The sequence below is a fragment of the Mustela nivalis genome (assembly GCF_964662115.1).
Source record: "Mustela nivalis genome assembly, chromosome: 14".
Classification (NCBI taxonomy): domain Eukaryota; kingdom Metazoa; phylum Chordata; class Mammalia; order Carnivora; family Mustelidae; genus Mustela; species Mustela nivalis.
The window spans coordinates 5315197-5335662 of record NC_139033.1 but is presented as its reverse complement, the minus strand read 5'-3'; the positions used below and the strand labels follow the sequence as shown (position 1 = coordinate 5335662).

The following is a 20466-nucleotide window of genomic DNA, read 5'->3' as shown; positions in this document are numbered from 1 at the left end:
TAAGTGAAGTAAGCCTGGCAGAAAAAGAAATTGTGGATGATCCCGCTTATATGCGGTACTTAGAATAGACCAGTTCATAGGGACAGAAAGGAGAAAATGGGTTATCCGGGGCTGGGGGGATGGGAGAGAGGGAGTTAGTGTTTAATGGGTACAGAGTTTCTATTTGGAATGATGAAAGCCTTCTGGAGCTGGCTATTGGTGATGGCTATACAACACTAGGAATGTACTTAATGCCGCGGAGTTGTACACCTAAAAATGGTTAAAATGGAAAATTTTAGGTTATGTATATTTTATCATAATTTTATCATAATAAAAAAGTGCAAAAGAAAAAAAGTGGGGGAGAGGGATTGGACAGCTGGATCTAGAAGGTTAGTGACTCTGTGAACTTAACTTTGACTTTCCAGGCTGTTTTTCCCATTTATTTTAAATATAAACATTGAATCCACATCCCAACCTCTTTTTGGGGCTGGCCGTATGGTGTCTAGGGCGGTGTTCCAGGTACTTTATCCTGGTCTGATGTGGGTCTTTTCCACCAGTCTGTGGCAAAAGGAGTGAAAAACCACTATGCACAATATTGTGTGTTTTCCAGCCAGTGAGATGTATCAGCTCAGGAGTAAATTCTTTATTTTGAGATCTATTTCCTTTCTCCTAGACTTTGGGTATAAAGTATACTTCATTTTGTGAAATGATCATACTTATTTTCACCTGACCAAAAACATTGGCAGCCTCCTTTTCATTTATTTATATTTCAGAAGTTGTATGTGTTTGCAGAAACCCAACATTTTGGAAAACTCACTTCTAACTTAGAAGACGGCAGCAGTCTTGGGGGGATGGATGGACAGAGGGACAGATGGCTCAGGGCGCTTCGAGCAGTGGTTGAGGAGGGATACTCATCTGATGGCTCAGGGCGCTTCGAGCAGTGGTTGAGGAGGGATACTCATCTGGGGTCTTAGCATTCATGAGGATCCCCTCCGCCCCTCACCACTGCCTTTCTGCGCCCCCCCATCATCTTCATTATTCCCCTTCTCTGCTTTTTTCCTAGCTCACTTAATTGGCCTGGGGTCCTTGCCTTCAACTGGCTTGTTTTGGCTTCCGACTTCATTCTGTGTTTTCTTTCTGTGTTATTTCCTTGCTTCTCTCTCCTCTTTCCCTTACTTACCCTCCTGAAAATCGAAAGCCCGGCTCTTTCTTGAAGCTGTCCCAGGTAAACCCACCTGATCAAGCGTTCCTCTCCTCTGAGTTCCCTCAGTGTCTCTATTTTGAAGACCACTGGGGGGATTTCATGGTGGGGGTTTCACACGTCTTTCGTTGCCTGAGAGTAGTTATTGAAAGCACTTGCTAGGTGCTGGGTGGGCGAGACGGAGGCAGGGTACACAGGAGTGAAAAAGGCAGACTGGTTTCTCCTTTCTGCAACTGTGTTTTAGTAGGAGGAGACAGGGGAAGAATCACGTAATAAACAAGGTGATTGCCGGTGGAGATAAAAGCTGTAAGCAAATAAAACAAGCTGATTAGGGAAATGAGGAGAGGAGAACTGTTGACCATGTGGTCAGAGGAAATTAGCATTTGAACTGAAATCGGAATAAGGAGTTAGTTATTTTAAAAACCTAGGAGTAGAATGTTCTAGGCAAATTAAACAGCTTGGAGGTAGGAACCAGCTCAGTTCGGAGAATGCTTATGAAGTTCAAAGTCACATCCTGCTCCTCTTAAGGTTCCTCAAAAGTTCCTTATTACCCTCAAGATAAAACCCTGATGGTTTAAGGCACCTTGCAGCCTGGTCCCACTCTCTTCTATAGCCACACTCGGATCACTCCTGCACAAAATCCCATTGTCAGCGTTTCTCAAATGTGAACTTGAGTCAGTCACTTGGAGGGCTTGTCAAAACCGGGCCCTCTGGAACCCACCTCTTAGAATGCGCATTTCCGTAAGTCTGGGGTGGGGCCTGAGAATCTTTATTTCTGTCAAGTTCCCAGGAGGTGCTGAAGCCGCTGGTTTGCCCTTCACTTTGAGAACCACTGCAATCCTCTAAGCTCTGTCTGATTGCTGGGTTTTCCTACGGAAGAGTTCTCTGCCTGGAGTGTTCTTTCCCTCTCTCTGCCTCCTTGGTCTGCATCTCAATTTTTGGTTCTTGTTTTTCCCAGATTGCATCAACACAGAGAAGAAGGCTTCTTCTCTGTGCACCTCTGAGTCTGGCCCATAATGTCACTGACCAAACCAGAGTCACAGCAGTTTACTTGTCTGTCCCCTACGCTGGATGGGGAGCCTGTCAAAGACAGAGATTTTCTTCTTGTTGAAACCTCAGCATTTGGTACAGGTACAATCTCTGGCATGTAGCCTGTCCCCAATAAATTTTATAAATGTGTTAGAGCAATGAGAAGGGTCACGTGACTTGAATCACTTTGCTAAGAGTCATTCCCACTCTCCGTGGTTCGGGGCCAGAGCCCCATTAAATGGTCCCCCATTTAATATTAACCCTGGCTTCCTTCACCTCATGTAGAAACCCAAAGAACTGTCTTTCCAGGTCAATACCATCTCCTTTATTTCTAAGTTTCTGAAAGCAGGGAGTCTGGCTTTTGTTTCTGAATCCCCAGCCCACTCCCAACTCTCAGGAGACCCTGTCCACCTCCAAAATCACTTGGCATGTGGTCTGGTCAGCACTGTGTTCTTCGTGTTTCCTAACACAGGTTCTCAAGATTCCTCTGGGCCTCTGACTCAGCAAGACACTAGCAAGCGGAGTGAGTAAGAACAGGCCTGCCACTCAGCCAGAAAGCCAGTTCGACATTGACTACTGAAGTCCTTTTATTCACCTCAGTAAATGGCTGCTTCTCAGATCCCTCTCCAGGGCACGCTGTCTGCAGGGGTCCTGGCCCCCAGAGCCATATCCTTGGTACCAAGACTGCCCTGTACCTAACATCCATCCAATTAGTCAGCCCCACGCTGTCCCAGTAAAGAATATCACCTATGGTTAAGAGCACGGGCTTTGGGATTGGAAAAACCTGGATCTCCATCCCAGCCCTTCTCCTTACCATCACCTGTGCATCCTTGGGCGAGTTGCGGATCCTTCTGAGCCTTACTTTCTTCATACAAAAAAGATGGATTGCAATTATCTCTTCCCTCTTGGATTGCTATAAGGAGGGAATTAGATGGTGTGTTAATTAATTGATTGATTAATTAATTAATGCTCCACACACAGCAAGGCAGATAGTAATTGCTCAACAAATGCGAATTCTGCTATTATTAAAATTACTATTGGTAATTACTGTCGGTTCTGTCGGTTACGCATCTGCCTCCAGCTCAGGTCATGATCTTGGGGGTCCTGAGATCGAGCCCCATGTTGGGCTCCCTGCTCAGCTGAGAACCTGCTTCTCCCTCTCCTTCTGCCACTTCCCCTGATGTGTTGTTTCTCTCTCTAATAAATAAATAAAATCTTTAAAAAATTATTGTTATGAGTAGTCTAAGCAAAGAAAAACATAAAGAGACTATAGAAGCCCCCCCCCCGCCTCTCCCCCAACGCAGGATGCTCGAGTCCAGGAGTTGCCACAGGATTCCAGTGGGAAATGTCTGTGCGTGCTGAAGCCTGAATGAGATGCAGTTAGGCGTGGGGGAGGTCTGTGGCAAAACTGAAAGCATTTGCCTTTGACCTGTAGTTACTCCAGTTCTCTGTTTTTAATGTAACCTTGTGGGTATCAAATAAAACACATCTGGGGCACCTGGGTGGCTCAGTGGGTTAAAGCCTCTGCCTTCGGCTCAGGTCATGATCTCAGGGTCCTGGGATCGAGTCCTGCATCCGGCTCTCTGCTCCGCAGGGAGCCTCCTTCCTCCTCTCTCTCTCTGCCTGCCTCTCTGCCTCCTTGTGATCTCTGTCTGTCAAATAAATAAACAAAATCTTTTAAAAAAATAAAATTAAATAATAAAATAAAAATAAAACATATTCGTAGGCCCGGTTCATTCTGTGGTCTGCCAGTTTGAGACTTCTGAGGGAGGGCCCAACCGACAAACTTCACAGACGGGAAAGCTGAGGCTGGAGTTCGGTGTAGAGATGCTTGGGTTGGGTGAGGACAGGAATCCTGGCCCTTCAAGCCCTCTGTGCCTTTCCCAACCTCATGCAAAGATACCCGAAGTAATACAGACGGGGCTGAGAGTGATAAGCCTGTTCCCAATTAATAAACCTAGGGAAATCTCCATAAAGTCTAGGGGGAGGAATTTAAAAAAATAGCATTTATCACTTTTCTAAAAACAAAATTCTAGGACATATTTATTGAATCAACCTCCTTCCCCCCCGCCCCCCCAAAAGAGTAAAGGGGAAAAGTACCCTAACCATTCTGACTGTGCACTCTCAGACCAGTCCCTTTGCCTGGTACAGAGCCTGCTTCAGTGTCACTGCAAGAGAGAAATGTGAAAATGTTCATACAGTGCTTGTCCAGAGAGAAAAGATTAAATAGTCCAGAAGTTATTCTGGGCTTTTGGGTTGTCAGGAGCTTGTGTAGAATCCAGCCTGCCTGAAAGGCAAACTGAGTTTCCAGGAGGAAAATGATGCATTAAGAACCGTGGTCACATCACTCCCCTGACTATCGATTTGTTTGGTAATTATTTCTGCAACATCCCATCCAGGGGCAAAAAGGGAGGGAGGGCGCTGCCGCAGACAGGGATCCCCAGAGCTCCCGGCTGCAGAAGATGCGGGCTTCAGCTCTGCCTCCAGATCTGCAGTGGACAAGGGCATGTGAACAGACTTGCCTTTCTCTTTCTTCTTCTTTCTTTTTTTTTTTTTCTCTCCCCAAACCAAAGGTCAGTTGCCTTTGTCTTCTGCTTCAAAACATTCCAAGAGAGAATTCTGTATTCCTTTCAGCAGAAAAGAAGTAACAGACAAAACAAAGTAAGCCACATTCAGAAGTTACAGCCTATCTTTAAAAGCAGAAGGCACTAGGAACAATATAACACACACACACACACACACACACACACACACAGGTGAGCCATGGCAGATGGAAGACCGCTTTTAGATTTAGATGCCAGACTGGGTTCTCTTAGGCAAGTTCTCTTTCCAACCTCCTGTTTAGGAGAGCATGGATTTGTATGTCCATATACAATCTAAATATGACAGTCACTTAGTATAGTAGATGTGATGCCCACAGTGTGTACATGATAAGTATGTGTCACTTGTAAGTAAAAGAGCCGTCTGCACACCTCTGTACAAAAGGCTATTGAATCTGACGGTGACGGTGGCAGGGTTAGGCTACTGCACAGAGAAATAATACAGTGTGCCCTCAACATTAATAATTTAAATACAACGTTAGGATATTCTGTGGCATCTTTGCCTCACTTGTGCTCTTACAATTTGAACTTTTAAAAAATGAAAAGAATTTGAATGAGAAATATTATTTTAAGGGGAAGGAGGAAGCATAAAATATTTTAAAATTATACACAGAGAGGGAGAAGAAGGGGGTAGATAGGACAGGGTGTCCAGACTTATCCGAATATACCTTTTTGGCACTTTCCACTTTAGAATCATGTAAATATTTGACATAACTTTTAAAAAAAAGTTATATTAAGAAGAAATCCCTACAAATCAAAAGTAAAATAAATAAAACCTAACGTGATCCTATTCCAGTTGGTTTTAATACATAGTAAGTTGAGGTTAAACGAATCTTAAACTGATTTCAATAATCCTATTATGGGTGGTAGTGTGAGTCTGGGTGTTCTGAAATAGGCATGTGTGGTATTGTAGGATAAAGGAAATGAGTAATTATGTTGGTGTTGCTAAACTTGGATTTTTGGCATGTCAACAAGGAAATACAAATGTAAGATTTATGATTTATACGAAAAATCTTTAGCTCTTCTTTGAGCTAGAAATGTAGAAACTTGATTTTTTTTTGTTTTTTTGGTCTAAAAATAAAATTTCCTAGGTCTCTTTGCTAAAATGTCCTGGAAACCATGACTAACCCAGCAAGGATGAGTAACCCTGGCCCCCCATGCAGTTCAGAGAACTGGCTGATTCTAGCTCTGGACAGCTTAGTTTGGAACATCTTCGTGTATCAGAAAGTAACAAAGCCATCAGAGGCTTCTAGGATCATAGCAAAGGACTTGGGAACCAATTGAATAGACTCTCCTGACTAAAGGTGGGACAATTAGAGTATTATTAAGGATACTAAAGGCAATTAATGGAAACATACTAAGTATATTTAAATCTGTAAGTTCATCTTAAGGATTAAAAAAATCACTCAGTAATACCTCATAAGGATGTTAGTACACCAACCAATTATTTTTGTACTAGTAAATAAAGGGAAAGGATCAAGTACTTATTCTGCCTTTTCTATAAATGGTTCGCTGAGTTGCTCAACAAGTTGATGAGGGGATATGTTATAGCTAATACGTGAGAAACAGAGGCTAAAATACCGCCATTTTGCAACCTCTAATAAATTAATAAATTAGGCAAAGAACTTCAGTGTCACTTAGCATGACGAGAAAAGAAAAAAAAAATCACACAGTATTAACCTGGTGGAATTTCTTTTGAACATAAATCTGATTAAACTTTCAGGGCCTACCATCACCTTAACAGGAAATCAAGGGCACAGAGAAACATTATCAATGCTACAGGCATGCAATCAGGAAAATACAGATTAGGGGAAAGTTTGCTAGACAAAGAGCCAAGTGTCTTATCAAAAATAAGAAAGAATGATGGACTGTGAATCTTTGGTGTGTGGGGGGTGGATTTACAGATGAAAGGATACTTAGGGAGGATGCCACAATGATTGGACTTATTTGAATCTCAGTTCCAACAAACAAACCAATAAACAAACACTGAAAGACGATTGTGGGGAAATGGACATTGGCTTGATATTTGCAGATATTAAGAAATTATTGTTACTTTTGTCTAATATGATATTGCAGGTAAGCTTTTTAAAAAAGGCAGTTCCTATCTTCTGAAGATACATCTGTAGTATTTCCAACTGGAATAATATAGTGTCTTTGATTTGCTTCAAATTGCCTTAAAAGTGTGGAAAGTGGGTCAGAGTAAGATAAAAAAAATCAACTATGTATCAATAATCATTAAAATTAAAAAACAGATATAGGGGCTCATTATGCTAGCTCCTTTATTTTTGTATATGTTTGATGTTTTTTCATGAATGAAAAGTTTTTAGAAAAGTGACTCATCTCTTTACCTAACAAATTTAAAGAGGATATTTTAGAAATGAAAAACCAGTATCACATGCCCACAGTGGAAAATAACTATAAAATAAATTTGATGAAAGCAAAGCTATTATTAAATTCTCATTGTCCAAGCTTCTGAATCCAAAGTCATTTTTTTCATTGTTGAAACTAAGTGCTAAGAGATGTTGTTCAAGACATTTCAAGAAAATCAAGGGTATGGAGGTTTACTTCTGGAAGCAACTTAATGGCTAGGAAGAAAATTGACTGAGAAAGGGAATACTTTCTCACTTATATGACCACACAATCCAGTGTTATTCAATGCTGTCTCTGTCTGGGTATCTCCTAAAAGTTTCTGGAAAGTACCACTAGCATTCCAAGGAACACCACTTTGAGAAAAAAAATGGTATAATATCATTGGATTTTAAAACTGGTCAGAATAATTACATAGAGCACACTCTTTGGACACTAACTATGTTCTCTGGTCTTTAACCTCTTCCTTGAGTCTACTCAGCTCTTTTTCAGTGTGACATCATTGCACATACCGAATCTTCTCACCACTCTAAGACTCAGCTTCCAAATCTGCAAAATTCAGACAGTGGGGGTTCATTGCTCATAGAGTTGTTGCAAGGATTAAATGAGGTAATTGTATATCACAGGTTTAGCACAAGTGGTGACTATAATAACATTAGGTATAGTGACATATACATGATAAGCACAACTATTATTATTATTATCTGGGACAGCAGTGAATGAATGTATTTGTCTTGTAGACCCTTGGGAACTGTGCAGCCAGGGGAAAAAAGTATTCGTGGTTTATCTGTGTTAGTCCAGGGCCATTGGAAGCAGTGTATATCTGTGTACTAGAAGAGAAATGGACAGTTAACTGCAGAGGTGGGATTCAGTTAGACACGAGGTAGGACTTTCAAGGAGTAAGGATTAGTAAACCCCAGTAGGGCAATCATTTTTTCTTCTCCAAAAGTTTATATGAAGAAATACAGGACAAAGGACAGACGAATTGGTCTTATTGTCATATTTCGCAGTATCTTCCCAATTATTTGAATCATTCACTGCTTATGGGATGCCTGGAAATGGGTACAGACTGTCAAGTACCCTAACACCCTAATGTTGGTGCTGGTGGATAATGATCAGTTTCTGTACTCAGAGAAGTCATGAGCACAGAGAGTAAGGATTTTCCCCAAGGTAACACAGTAACCTCAGTGAGGTAGAATTTGAACTGCTTTAGGATTAGGGGTAACTATGCCTCTGAGCTGGAGGTCTGCCTCCTTGGATCACTAGGAGGAAAGATACAAAAGACTCTCTTTAGCTCACAATCTGAATGCCTGGATTTGCAACTCCTAGAATCGCTGCTCCTTGGTCTCCCTCCTTCTAATGAAAGAACAATACCAATCAAGCAAAGAAGCCTCCTCTGGACCTGGATGGCAGATTGATTTTATCTGGAATGCCATCTTCAGCCAATTAGGGGCAGCTCTTTAAGAATGTGTTGAGAAGGATTCTGAGGTCTTGTCCCAGCTAGAGTGCTGTGATGGACTGGTGGACGGTTGCTGATGGATGGTGGCCACCAGCAGACCACAGAGGACAGCAACAATTGCGTGACATATTTGTATTCATAACCAGCATATGGATAGGTTGCTATTTATGAGGTGGACTGTTTGCACCTGGGAAAATGGGGCAATTCCCTGAGGGAATGAGAACAAGATGGTTATATTTTGACCAACTGATAGAACAAGGGCTCCTGTCATATTGGAAAAGCCAGACCTGCAACCCAAGTCACATGCAACACAATTGCTCTTTCTCTCTGCTATGCTGGTGGCAAATGTCACTAACCCATCGTAGCAGTCTTTCTGGGACAGGACTTCATAATCTTTCTCAACACATTCTTTAGGTAGCCACTACTGATTGGTTGGCGTTGGCATCCCAGACTTGATAAGGTGAAAAGGAGACAGGTGTTAGGCAGTGGGGCCCCAGAAGGTGAATTAGACTGTGCGCTCCTTCAAGGAATGGTCCATGCCTTGTTTGTCATTGAACACTTCATGCCCAGGATTGTTCCCAATCAAGTAGAAGGATTGATGAGTGATTATTGAACCAAATAAGGACTGAAGATGCCAACAGCTGATGATTCCAACAGCAGCAGCAATGATACTACCATTTAATGGGCATTTGCTATGAACCGGACACCATGCTAAATCCTTTATAGGGAATATTTTATCTGATCCTCACCACCACCATAGGAAATGTGCATTAATATCGCCATTTCTTTTTTTTTTAAACCTTATTTATTAGACAGAGAGAGATCACAAGTAGGCAGAGAGAAAGGGGAAGCAGGCTCCCCGCTGAGCAGAGAGCCCGACATGTGGCTCGATCCCAGGACCCATGATCCCTGCCGAAGGCAGAGGCTCAACCCACTGAGCCACCAAGGTGCCCCTAATATCTCCATTTCACAGATGGGGAAGCTGAGGCAGAGATTTGTAACTAGCCCAAGGCCATCCAGGGCAAAAGTGGCAGAGCTGGGCTTCATACCCTAGTTCTGTCTGACTCTAGAGGCTCTGCTCTTAACAAAGTAAATGATAACTCCCTTTTTAAATTCATTTTTATTTTTTATTTTTTTAACTTCCTTTTTTAAGTAAACTATGTTCCAAACACCATTCTATGCCCCTAACATGCATCTAGTCCTTTAATCCTTGCATTTAAACATGTGATATTTACTCCCTATAGAACCTTCATATTACTGTTATGGAAACTTAAGCACAGACATAATCTGTGCCATGATCATGTAGTTAGGAAAGGGCAGAGCCAGGATTTGAACCCCAGTAGCCTGGCTTTGATTCCTGGAATATCACCCAAGATTCCCCATTTAGAAGCCTCACCACCATGACTCTCTACATGGTTCATTGGTATCTGGTAGTTTTTACACAGTTCTACCTGGGAATGCCTGGTATCCCAAGGACCCCCCCCACCCAAGCAAAGACAGAAAACACCCTTTGATCCCTACAGAGTCACCTTGCATTAGTCACTTGGCCATCCCACACCTCACCTTCCTCACCTTTAAAAGGGAGTAGGAGCAGCTACCCACTCCTCCCTCTTGCTAAGGTTCCAGGGTCAAAAGAGGCAATGTTATGCAAATGGAATTTTATCAACATTCTGGAAACTTAGAACAGGAACAGGCTGAGAGGTGTTGATTGATCTTGTGGGGGTAGGATCCCTGCTGTATCTCCCCTGCTAGTGACTCAGTTCAGACCCCAAATGTCATGCCTGAAGATGGTTTTAAATATCCCAGGCTACTTAAGGGGCCAGCTCTCAATGGCATTTAAGATGATAGTTTCCATGGGCAGCTGGGCCTGAGAGTGAAAGAGGGGGAATTTGGGCTGGAGGATAGGAGGCAGACAGGTAGAACTTACTCTTTACTTTCCTCCTCCTCCTCCTCCTCCTCCTCCTCCTCCTCCTCCTCCTCCTCCTCCTCCTCCTCCTCCTCCTCCTCCTCTTCGGCCCCAGCCGAACCCACCTCTGGGCTGCGGCAACCCACTTTAAGAAACCGGCAAATGCGTCTCTAGTTGTCGACCAGAAGGGGTCACTGCAGAGCGAGCAGCGCTCTCAGTCACTCTTCATAAGCGGGCACACAAATATCCAAATAAACACATCCAAAGCTACATCATTTCTAGATCCATACATCCATACTCTTGTTTCTCCAGGGTTCGTTCTTCCTTCTCCTCCCCCATCTTATCTGCCTTACTTCTCCCCCTTTCTCCCATGCTCCTCCTGTCCCTTTCAAAGAATTTCTGAAGTTCACCTTTGTACCCACATCTCTTGGTCCCTGTCCCTATCAGCATCAGCAAGAAGCGTGGGTTTATTCTGGCTGTGGCCCAGACCTGATGCTAGGTGCTTGGAAGCCGTGAAGAGTTGGCAAGGCCTCCTTCCAGGAACTTGCAACCTGGGGAGTGGGAGTAGTAACTCTTTGGAGATTAAAGGACTCCAAGTGAGGGATGCAGGGAGGGGTCCTGCTACTGTCTCTTTTTCTTAATGAAAACCCTGGGGGTGAAACCAGAGAAAGTCTGCCCAGACTCTGTGCCTCAAAGGGTTTATTTGTAATTGTGAACTCTCACTTTCTGGGATTAGGATTGAATTGGTGGGGGTAGAAGTTGGGGAGAGAGGCCTAAAAGTATCTATCCACCTGTAATCCTGACCCCCCCCCCTTAAATCCCTCTCCCTAAGCTTTACTTTTCCAAAAGGGACTCCTCTCCTGAGACAAGCTATGTTAATTTCTTAACCACTTTTCTGTAGTTGTGGTTGCATTCCCTAGGAGTGCAGGGGCTGGCGTGGGATGGGGGGCACTCTTTCCTTTGGATGGGTTTGGCAGCGGGGACATTGGGCTGGCTGGCTGTGAGGCACAAAAGAAATCTTCCTTATAGCGCCGCAGGCACAGATGTAACGCTGCGCCCCTCTGCGGGCGGGGACCCGGCTTGGCAGATGGCGAAAAGCCGAACTGGTGACGGATTGTCCATCAAATGGCACTTTCTGGGTAGTGGGAATCTTGTAGCACCCAGGCACAAAGAGGCATGCAAGAGACCCCCTTTGCTGCCTAGGCAGTCCCTCCCAGAAGTGAGGCTATCAGGTTGGCTTGGGTGGGTAGGTTAAGTTTTTTGTTTTTTGTTTTTTGTTTTACCCCCCCCCCCCCGAAGATCTGCTACAAGACTTGAGAAAGGAAGGGGCTGAGAAGGGAGGGGGCCAGGCCCAGAGGGCACGCAAGAAGAGATAGGGGAAGGGGTAGAGGCCTGCTGCCGCTGGGGAGGAGAGCAGGCTGGGAAGCAGGATCTCCTGCCGGTTTCGGTTTCAGTTCGGGGTGCCAGGCTTGCTTCTCTGAGGGGTCAGCACTGCAACTCCGTCGCCTCGGGCCCTGGTGACAGGCACATGCCCCGCCCTTTCTCCTCCCAAGACCTGCGGGCTTTTGTTATGCAGATGGCGGCAGGAGGCTGTGCCGGAGGAGGAGGGAGTTGGTGGGGAGGAGGAGAGACGGAGAGGGGGGAGGAAAGTGCAGCTCGCGCGACCAGCCTCCTCTTCCAACGTCACATTGTGCGAGAGACAAAACCCGGGCGCGCCTGAGCTCACACGCGCACGCACACACAGACGACCCCGTCGCCTCTTCTTTCCTGGCGCTGCCGAGAAAGCCAGCCCTCCCTTCCCTTCCTGGGGCGCGGAGGCTTAGCAAGCTCAGAGCTCAGCCCAGAGACAGCACAGAAGGCAAAGAAAGACGGTGGATCAGCCTTCTTCCTCCCCTGCCTGACCGGGCTGAGGCATCCCATCCCCCGCCCTGAACCCCCGATCTCTCCCACCCCACCCCTCTGGGTTTCACACAGACTGAACCCGGAGCCGGGTGTGCCCCGATTTGAAATCCGCGTTTCAGCACTTCGGACAGCGCCCGGGCGCCCCGGTCCCTTTGGGTTGGCTATGGCGAGCGTTCAGCAAGGCGAGAAGCAGCTTTTCGAGAAGTTCTGGCGAGGAACCTTTAAAGCTGTGGCCACCCCGCGTCCCGAGAGCATCATTGTCGCCAGTATCACGGCCCGCAAGCCACTGCCAAGGTAATGACCTCCTTCTTAGCAGTTGAGACCCTGATGGTCCTTCTTTCCTGGCCTGTGTGCCCCAGAGTCCTGAGGGGTGGATGCAGGCTGCTGGGCCAGGGCGCCTGTCTTTTCCCCGTCACTACTCGGTGTCTCCCGCTGGAACATGGGAACTGATTGCCTGTGTGAGGTGGAAGCTGGTGAGAACGGACAGGGAGTCTTTAGGGGGAGCAACACTCAGTGGTCTGCTGACCTGGCAGCTGCTGTTCCGGAGGTTTTGCTTTCTTGGGGTGGGCGGTGTAGGTGAGATAGGACTTGACTAAGAAACTTTTCTTGGTATTAGAGTTCAGAGGACGGGGGACAAAGGAATGCTGGAATTGGGGTAGTTGGGGTGTTGTACAAGAAGAGAAGATGAGGGTTGAACCAGCTTAAGCAGTGTTCAGAGGTAAACGGCACATTTCTATACTCAGCTCAGAAACTAACGAGCTCTGAGCATTTTGACAAAAGCCCATATGCTGTTCCCTCAAATACACCCTAAACAGCACCCTCCTCCACTCCTTTCTGGCTGCCACTGCTGCTGAATTCTCTCTCCTCCAGCATCCAAAACCAGTACTCTGAGCTCAAGAGTCAGGGAGGAGGCTTCCAAGATCGTGAAGATGATTTTGGAAGAGTTTTGTTTGGTTTTTCAACAAGGATCTGATTGCTTTGAACTCAAGGATGAGAACAGACCCGTAGATGGTGAAAATAGTGGGATGCGGAGAATAAGGGAAGGAAAGAAAGAAAGGCAGAAAGGAGGAGAAGAGGAGGTGAGGTGGAATGGAGAGGAGGCTAGGGAGAACATTCCAAGACAGAGAAAACCCAATTCTTTTCATAAAGCGTTCAATTTAGAGGAGTTTGCGAATGAAAGGAAGAAGGCTGTGCCCTCTGTCAGGGAAGATCAAGGCAGTATGAAAACTCATCTTTCGCTGGCTGGTGTTGGATGAGTGGTTCAGTGGGAGAAAAAGAACGAAGTGGACCAGGGGAGACCACTTGGAGGATTTATTAATCCTGGCAGGCTCTATGAGAGAGTAGATTGAAAACATGTCTGTGAAAGTGCTTCATACAGAATGCCTGTTCTGGACCCACGGAATCTGAACTTTCCGGTGGTTATGGGGTGGGTGGCAGTGAATCCTATCTACAGAATCAAACTCAGGCTGGAGAACTTTTCAGAGTCTGATAGGAGCATAGCTCATACAGGTCTTTAGAGAGATGGGTACCCCATGTTGGGAATGGGTGTACTAGAAGCAGGATGTGGTAGGCTTCAAGCAGCAGCAGTAGCAGCCAGTATTTGCAGATGGGAGGGAGGGGACACCTTGTGACACAGGCTGGAGAAGGGGAACAAGAACACCAAATGCCGTGCAAGGCTGATGTTTCTCTGCTTGGAAAAAGATTCTTTGAAGAGAGTTTTGACGTCAGCAGTTCTGTCTTCCTGGGTTTCAGCCATCCATTCCGCCTTTGGAGTGTACCTACTGTTGGCAAACCAGGTGCTGTGTAGGCCAAAGAATATGCCCTTGTAGTGGAAACTAAAGATAATTTCATTGAAAACTACCTGTGTGACATTTGGTCCAGGGTCTGCCATGTATTTCAGGGTTGCGGGAAGATGACAGCAGATTCCTGGTGGTATTTGAATACAGAAAACGCCTAAAGTCCACCTAACTTGGCATTTTCCCCTTTGCCTGTCTGTCCGTTACTGGCATGCCCTTTTCTTGGTCATATTCTCAATTATATGACTTGCCTGAAGTCTCCTAACCCTCATGCTTTCTGCAGCATGGTACAAATCTGAGCATAATGCATCTGAAACTCTTTAACAATAGCCAGCCCTCCTCCCCCAGGTGTTATTTCCCTCTAGGGATCTTTTTACCCCTTATCCCCTTACCCCTGGAAACCACTGCTGGGGTGAAAGTCTGAGTCATAAGCCCCTAATTTATGTCATGCTGGAAGGATCTTCTTCGATACTTCTGTAACATGTGCAGACCCTCTGTAGAATAGATTCCAGTTTTATAGCTGTCATCCTGGTTTGGGGTGGGACGTGAGCGGGGAGCATTTGTATTCAAGTCTTCAGGGAAGGCTGGGTTTGAGTCAGCTTTCAACAGACTGTCTGTAAAACCCAAATCTTCCCCAGCCCCATCCAAGCCAGCCACATCCAGCGAGGTCAGTTCCTGCATCCTTTCTAATGTAGTAGGCTTACTTAACAGTGAAAGTACCATGTTGTCAAGGCTGAGTTCTCAGGAAGGAAAGGGACAGAGACGCTGGCATAGTATCAGCTGAGCCCCAGTGGCTTCCTCTAGAGGCAGTCTAGGTACTTGGTCTCCTCAGAAATGTCATTTCGTTTCATGAGTCAAGACCAGCACATAGTCAGCAGATCTGTAGGGAGATGGGGGAGGGATTGGACGAAACACCATCCAGTTCTGTTGGTTAAACACTTAATACGTGTTTCTAGATGAGGGTTATCCCTCCTCTGAATGAACTTCCCTAGGATATTTTAAGTCTATCTCAGAAGATAATTTAGTACTAGGATAGAAGCTTATATTCAATTGGTTGATTTCATAGCACTATGCATATATCATACAGTCACACTCCAAGCAAAACCTCCCCCTCACCCCCCCCACCTTCCTCTCCCCATCCATGAGGCATCCTTGATGAGGCAGTAGCTTTATGTGTATCAAATTGCAAGCAGATGTCTGACTCAAATGTCAGATCGGTATAGCAGAGTGGGAGGCAGTATATCATAGTGGTTAAGAGCTCAGACTTGAGTTTCAGACAAACCTGGATTCTTGTTGTGGCTCTAGCATTTAGCTGAGAGTCCTGAACAAGAAGCTTTACCTTGCTGAGCCTGTTTTATCAGCTTGAAATAGAAATAATAATAGTAGCCATCTCAGACCTTGAATTATGAGGACTGAGTCAGGTAAAACACTTCCTACAGTGTGTGGTCCAGAGTGATTCCTTAATAGACATCGCTCCTGAAACAAACAGCTCAGTTGATAATGGCCAAAGGAAGTCAATGTTTCCTTCTAGTATTGTGTTCTTCATGCCCACCCATTTCTCCCCCAAATGATGCTGGCAATAAACATCGTGGGATTTCAGCTAACAGGCCATGCGTTGAGATGGAATTAACACACAGGAGGTGGGGTGAGAGTGGTCCCATCATTCTCTTCCCTGAGGGAAGCTTAGGGAATTTCTGATCAGACTTTTTTAGTTAGGGGGTGGGCGAGGGCTGGTGAAGAATTCCCTGGGTTCAGGATGGATTGCTGTAACATCCTCAGACTGCATTCTTTTCATTTGTGTAGAGATGACCAGGTACTGCCAGTCCAGAGAAGACTCAAACTCCTTGAAAATTAGTTTGAATCCCTAGTTCCATCAAACTTAGAGTGACTGTATAATTCATTATTCATATTGAGAGTGAAAGTCTCGCTGTGAGTCGTTACTCCAGGATGGAAGATGTAACGGGCCTGTCCCAGGCCACCTGGGATATAGGGTGGCCAAAGTGAAGCCTCAGCCTACAAGAACTGAAAGAGAGCATGAATCAGTAAGATAGTTGGAGAGTAAGAGACCCCGCTCTTGTCCGCACCCAAGAAGTACAGTCATTTTTCCTGGCTTTGATTAATTCTCTTTTTTTAATTGTTTGGTCCAGAAAAGTTTGTACGCAGAAAGTTTATGCTCAGAGTGAAGAACTTAAATGTCTGGGGCTAGACCCAACTGTAATAATCATATCACCAAATAGTAGCTAAGGACTTAATGAACATGTGAAAACCATTTGAAATTAGCATATCAATTGTTTGTGGATGCTGGAGTGTTTGTAAAGGGCTAGCAAGGCCGCCCTCTTAAATAGAATAAGCAGTTCCCTTTACAATTCTATTGGCAAGCTATTAATTTTCTTCGAAAAAACCTCTCTATGCAGAATAGTCCAGAAGCAGACTTCAGCCCAGGTCTGTCCAAAGGATCATAAATTCCAAACTATTGGAGATTTTACTGCATAAAGGGAAAGATGGCGAAATTGTTAGGCAGGAGAAATGCCTTTGAACCATTTAATTCCAGACTCCCCTTTGTGCCAAGAGATCAGTTAGCACATTTGTGCTGACTCTGTCCTCAGGAGCAGAGTGAGGGGCAGCTGGGAGGTGATTTCCTGACGGCCTGTGGTTAAAAACCAAGGTACTGAGGGTCATGGAGAAAGCTTGCCCCTGCGATGAATGATCGTTTTTCTCTGGAAAGGGAGTGTTATTGTTTGGGTCAAACCTTTCTCCTTCTGAAAGGTGAAATTTGCTGAATGGTGTACAGGGGTCAGTGGGGGGCATTATTTCTGACACGGCTGTTTTACTTGGCAACCGTGCTGTCTTAGAGACTCGGGCTGCAGTAGACGCTGAATGAAACTTGGATGCATTAATTGAATGAGTGCACGCGGTCCAAATCCAGTGTCAGATTCGCTGTCTCCCAGTCCACTCCCATTCCTGACAGGCTGGGGATTCTTGATCAACGCCGCCTAAGAGACACACACTCTGCAGTTAGATTTGACTCGCACTACTGTCAGAATGAAGCTTTTGGGATATAGACGTCTGTCTGGCTGGGCGAGTAGACATGTCAGCTGGTGTGGGTACAGGAGGTTGGATGAAATGCCCCCTGGGAAGTGCTTTTCAGGGCTGTGTGAGCCTTGATGAACTCCATTCCCACTCCAGGCCACCAGAAAAAGATTGGGGGGGGGGGACACTCCTGAAAGCTTAACTCCTGTGATGAGGAAGGAAGCCTGGGTCATACGCTTCCTGCTCTTGTGAGCTCTTCAGGCATGCTGCCCGTGCACAATACATTTTTTAAAATATCCTTTCTTCTGGAGTGGCTGGATTTACCTTCCTGGGAGGGGGAAGGACTCGCGGGGGCTTAACAAAACCAGCGTTGTTAAATTGCTCATTTATAAGCCTTTGAGGTGTGAGGGAACACTTCTGAGGGGAGAAAGTGGAAAGGTGAAGAACTTGGGCTCTGAAGTCAAATCTGGGCTCAGATTTAATTGGTTAGACTGAAACTGGCTTCAGCTTTCCTACTTTGGACTCTGCCAGTCACTTCGCCCTCTCTGTCCTTCAGCTGACCCACCTGTGCGAGACTGAGCTCATGCGGTTGTGGTGAGCAGTAGACAAAGTAATTCGTGTTAAGTACACGGCACAGTGCCTGGCACAGACCAAGAGCTCCATCAGCAGTGCTCTTGTTACCATGGCAAGAGTTACCTAATGAGATGTCAGGAGGGAGTGCCACCCCCCGCCCCCACACCTGGGCTGGGTGGGTTGCCTGGCGGTGGCACCTGACCACCCCAGTGCTCTGTATTCATTTTTGAATGTGGTTTTGGCATTCCCTAAAGAGCCACTAGAGATATGTAGAGCTGTTAAAAAAAAAAATCAAATCAAATCAGCTAATCAAAATACCTGTTTCCGTTTACTATTTGCTGATGCTTACTATTTGCAGATGCTATGTGATTTTTGGCAGGAACTTGACCTTCTCAATCTTGGTTTCCTCATCCATAAAATGGGGCTAATAATAGCAGCCCTCTCCAAGAGCTGTTGAGAATACTGAATGGGCTAATTTATGGAAAGTGCTGTTTGGCACAGAGGAAGGGCTATCATCATCAATGTGAACTCTTACTATTAATAATAAATTATTGTTTTTATTATTACTATGTGCCAGGCCCATCAAGGAGGAAAAGATGAATGAATCCAATCTCTCTCTGGGAGGGTCTCGGAATTCAGTGGCAAAGGTGGACACAGGCACCAGTAAGGAACAGCATGAGGCAGACTGTCCTAAGTACTGTAATATGGGTAGGAATATAAGAAAAGGGGATGTGGGAAACCAGAGGAGGGAGGCACCCTCCCTGAGGCGTGGCATCCCCTGCCTAGACTCACACAGTTATCCTTAGTGGTTTGATCTGTGGAATGGGAGTGATTCTTTTATTTCATCGATTTTACCTACAAATGCAAGGAATGATCAGCATGAATAAGGCCTTTGTTGCTAGTAGAGTCTCAAAAGATACCTTTTTTTTTTTCTCTCCCCAGAAGAAAAAACAATTTGAACTTTCTAGAGAGGACATCATCCGCTGGGGGGCTCAGAGTTAAGTGCTAATGAAGGGGGATTGTGGAAAGAAACTGCCCTTATTGTATAAAATTTCCAACTCCTCTGTCATTGGCTCAAGGATGCAGAGTCTGGTGTGGACCATTAGGTTTCTTGTCCTTCATGGTCTAGCTCTGGCTAAAACAAAATCCAGTCTGCATTCCTTGAGCAGCCACCAATGGTAGGGGGATTGGAGTGAGCCCACGCGTTTCAAAGAAAAGATGAGCCACAGGGAATGAATCACAAAAGGGAAGAAGCCGCCTGTGGCTAAAAAATAAAATCGTCCTTTCATTCATGGAGAAATTTTATTGAGCTCCTACTCGATATAACAATGAACAACACCAAGCTGTCAGAGGGAGAAAGGTGATAAATGAAGAAACAAGGTAATAAATGAAGAAATCAAAGAAGGTCAGGTTATAATAAGTGTTATAAAGAAGAATAAAGGAGAGGAAAGGGATAGAGAGGGTAAGGCTGGTTGATTGGATGGAGTGGTCAGGGGGCTGCCTGGGTGAAAGGAGGGAGTCATAAGGATAACTGAGGGGAAAGGGTTTTTGAGACATAGGGAACAGTAAGTGCAAAGGCCCTGAGGTGGAAGCATGCTTGATGTATTTAAAGATAGCAAGGAAGTCAGCGTGGCTAGAGCAGAGTGAGTGAGGGGAAAACTAACAGAGGATGACTCCCTAGATGGAGGCAGGAAACATTTCAAGCAATTAATGTAGTAAGCCAGTTAAGCACTGACTTCCCAGGTCCTTGACTCCTAGGCTGGGAGCAGGGATAGGGGTCAGAGGGGGGCTCCTGTCCTCTTAGTCAGGGTCCTATTGGCTTCTGTTTCTATTGGCTCCTCTCCCTGACTCAAATGCAGCCAGGATGACTTTGAATAGCAGTGTTAGAAGCTTAGCTGGGCCCCTGCATGTGTTATGGACAAGCATGAAATTTACAATCTCTCTGATTGTGATCAATCAGATTAGGAAATTGAAAAACACACTGTTTAGACTTCCAAATAGCAGAGGCAAATCATGTTCCCATGACGGTGAGGGTTTGGTCTATCTCTTATATCCGTGCGCACTGATCCAAACTACCCCTCTCACCCAGCCGCCCCCCTTCATGGCGCACCTTTGAAGCAACAGTCTGCTTACTCTCCATCTCTCTCTCTTTCCCTCTCTCTCTCCCCCTCCATCCCCCATCTTCACTGGAGATTTTGCTGAGGGAGCTCCCATATGCCACAGCCTGTGTGCGGAGCTCCGTGAAATAAAACACGAATTAAGATGTCATAGAGACAAAGCCAAACCAAATACAGAACAATGCCGAACCCTAAAACAGTCATTAAGTAATTCACGTCTACATGTGTCTGTTCAAAACAAATATTAAGATCCTCTGGACGCAAATGTTTCTCATCAGGAGAATCCCCTTGTTGCCGGATTCCCTGGGCTTACATCCCGCTGACAGCTTCGCTGAGCAGAAACACCAGTGGATCACTGTTCTCTGGCTTCATTAAAAGTTAAGCTTACGCAAGTGAGCTGGAATTTTATACGACAGACCCCCCCTCCTTTGGGGAGAGAGGTGCCATCTGGGCCTGAAGCGTGTGTGCACACTCACGGCACAGAGTGGAGGCCAAGCTCCTTCTGTC

General features: G+C 45.4%; 1 protein-coding gene across 1 annotated transcript in view; it reads left to right on the top strand.

The window, feature by feature from the left end:
• The first annotated feature begins 12153 nt into the window (after window positions 1–12153).
• Window positions 12154–20466, top strand: part of SRRM4 (serine/arginine repetitive matrix 4) — a 150131-nt gene continuing 141818 nt past the window's right edge. Inside the window, exon 1 of the mRNA XM_082699776.1 lies at window positions 12154–12737. Within this exon, the coding sequence (XP_082555902.1) occupies window positions 12607–12737 (131 nt within the window). The 5' untranslated portion in view covers window positions 12154–12606. The remainder of the gene's footprint in view (window positions 12738–20466) is intronic.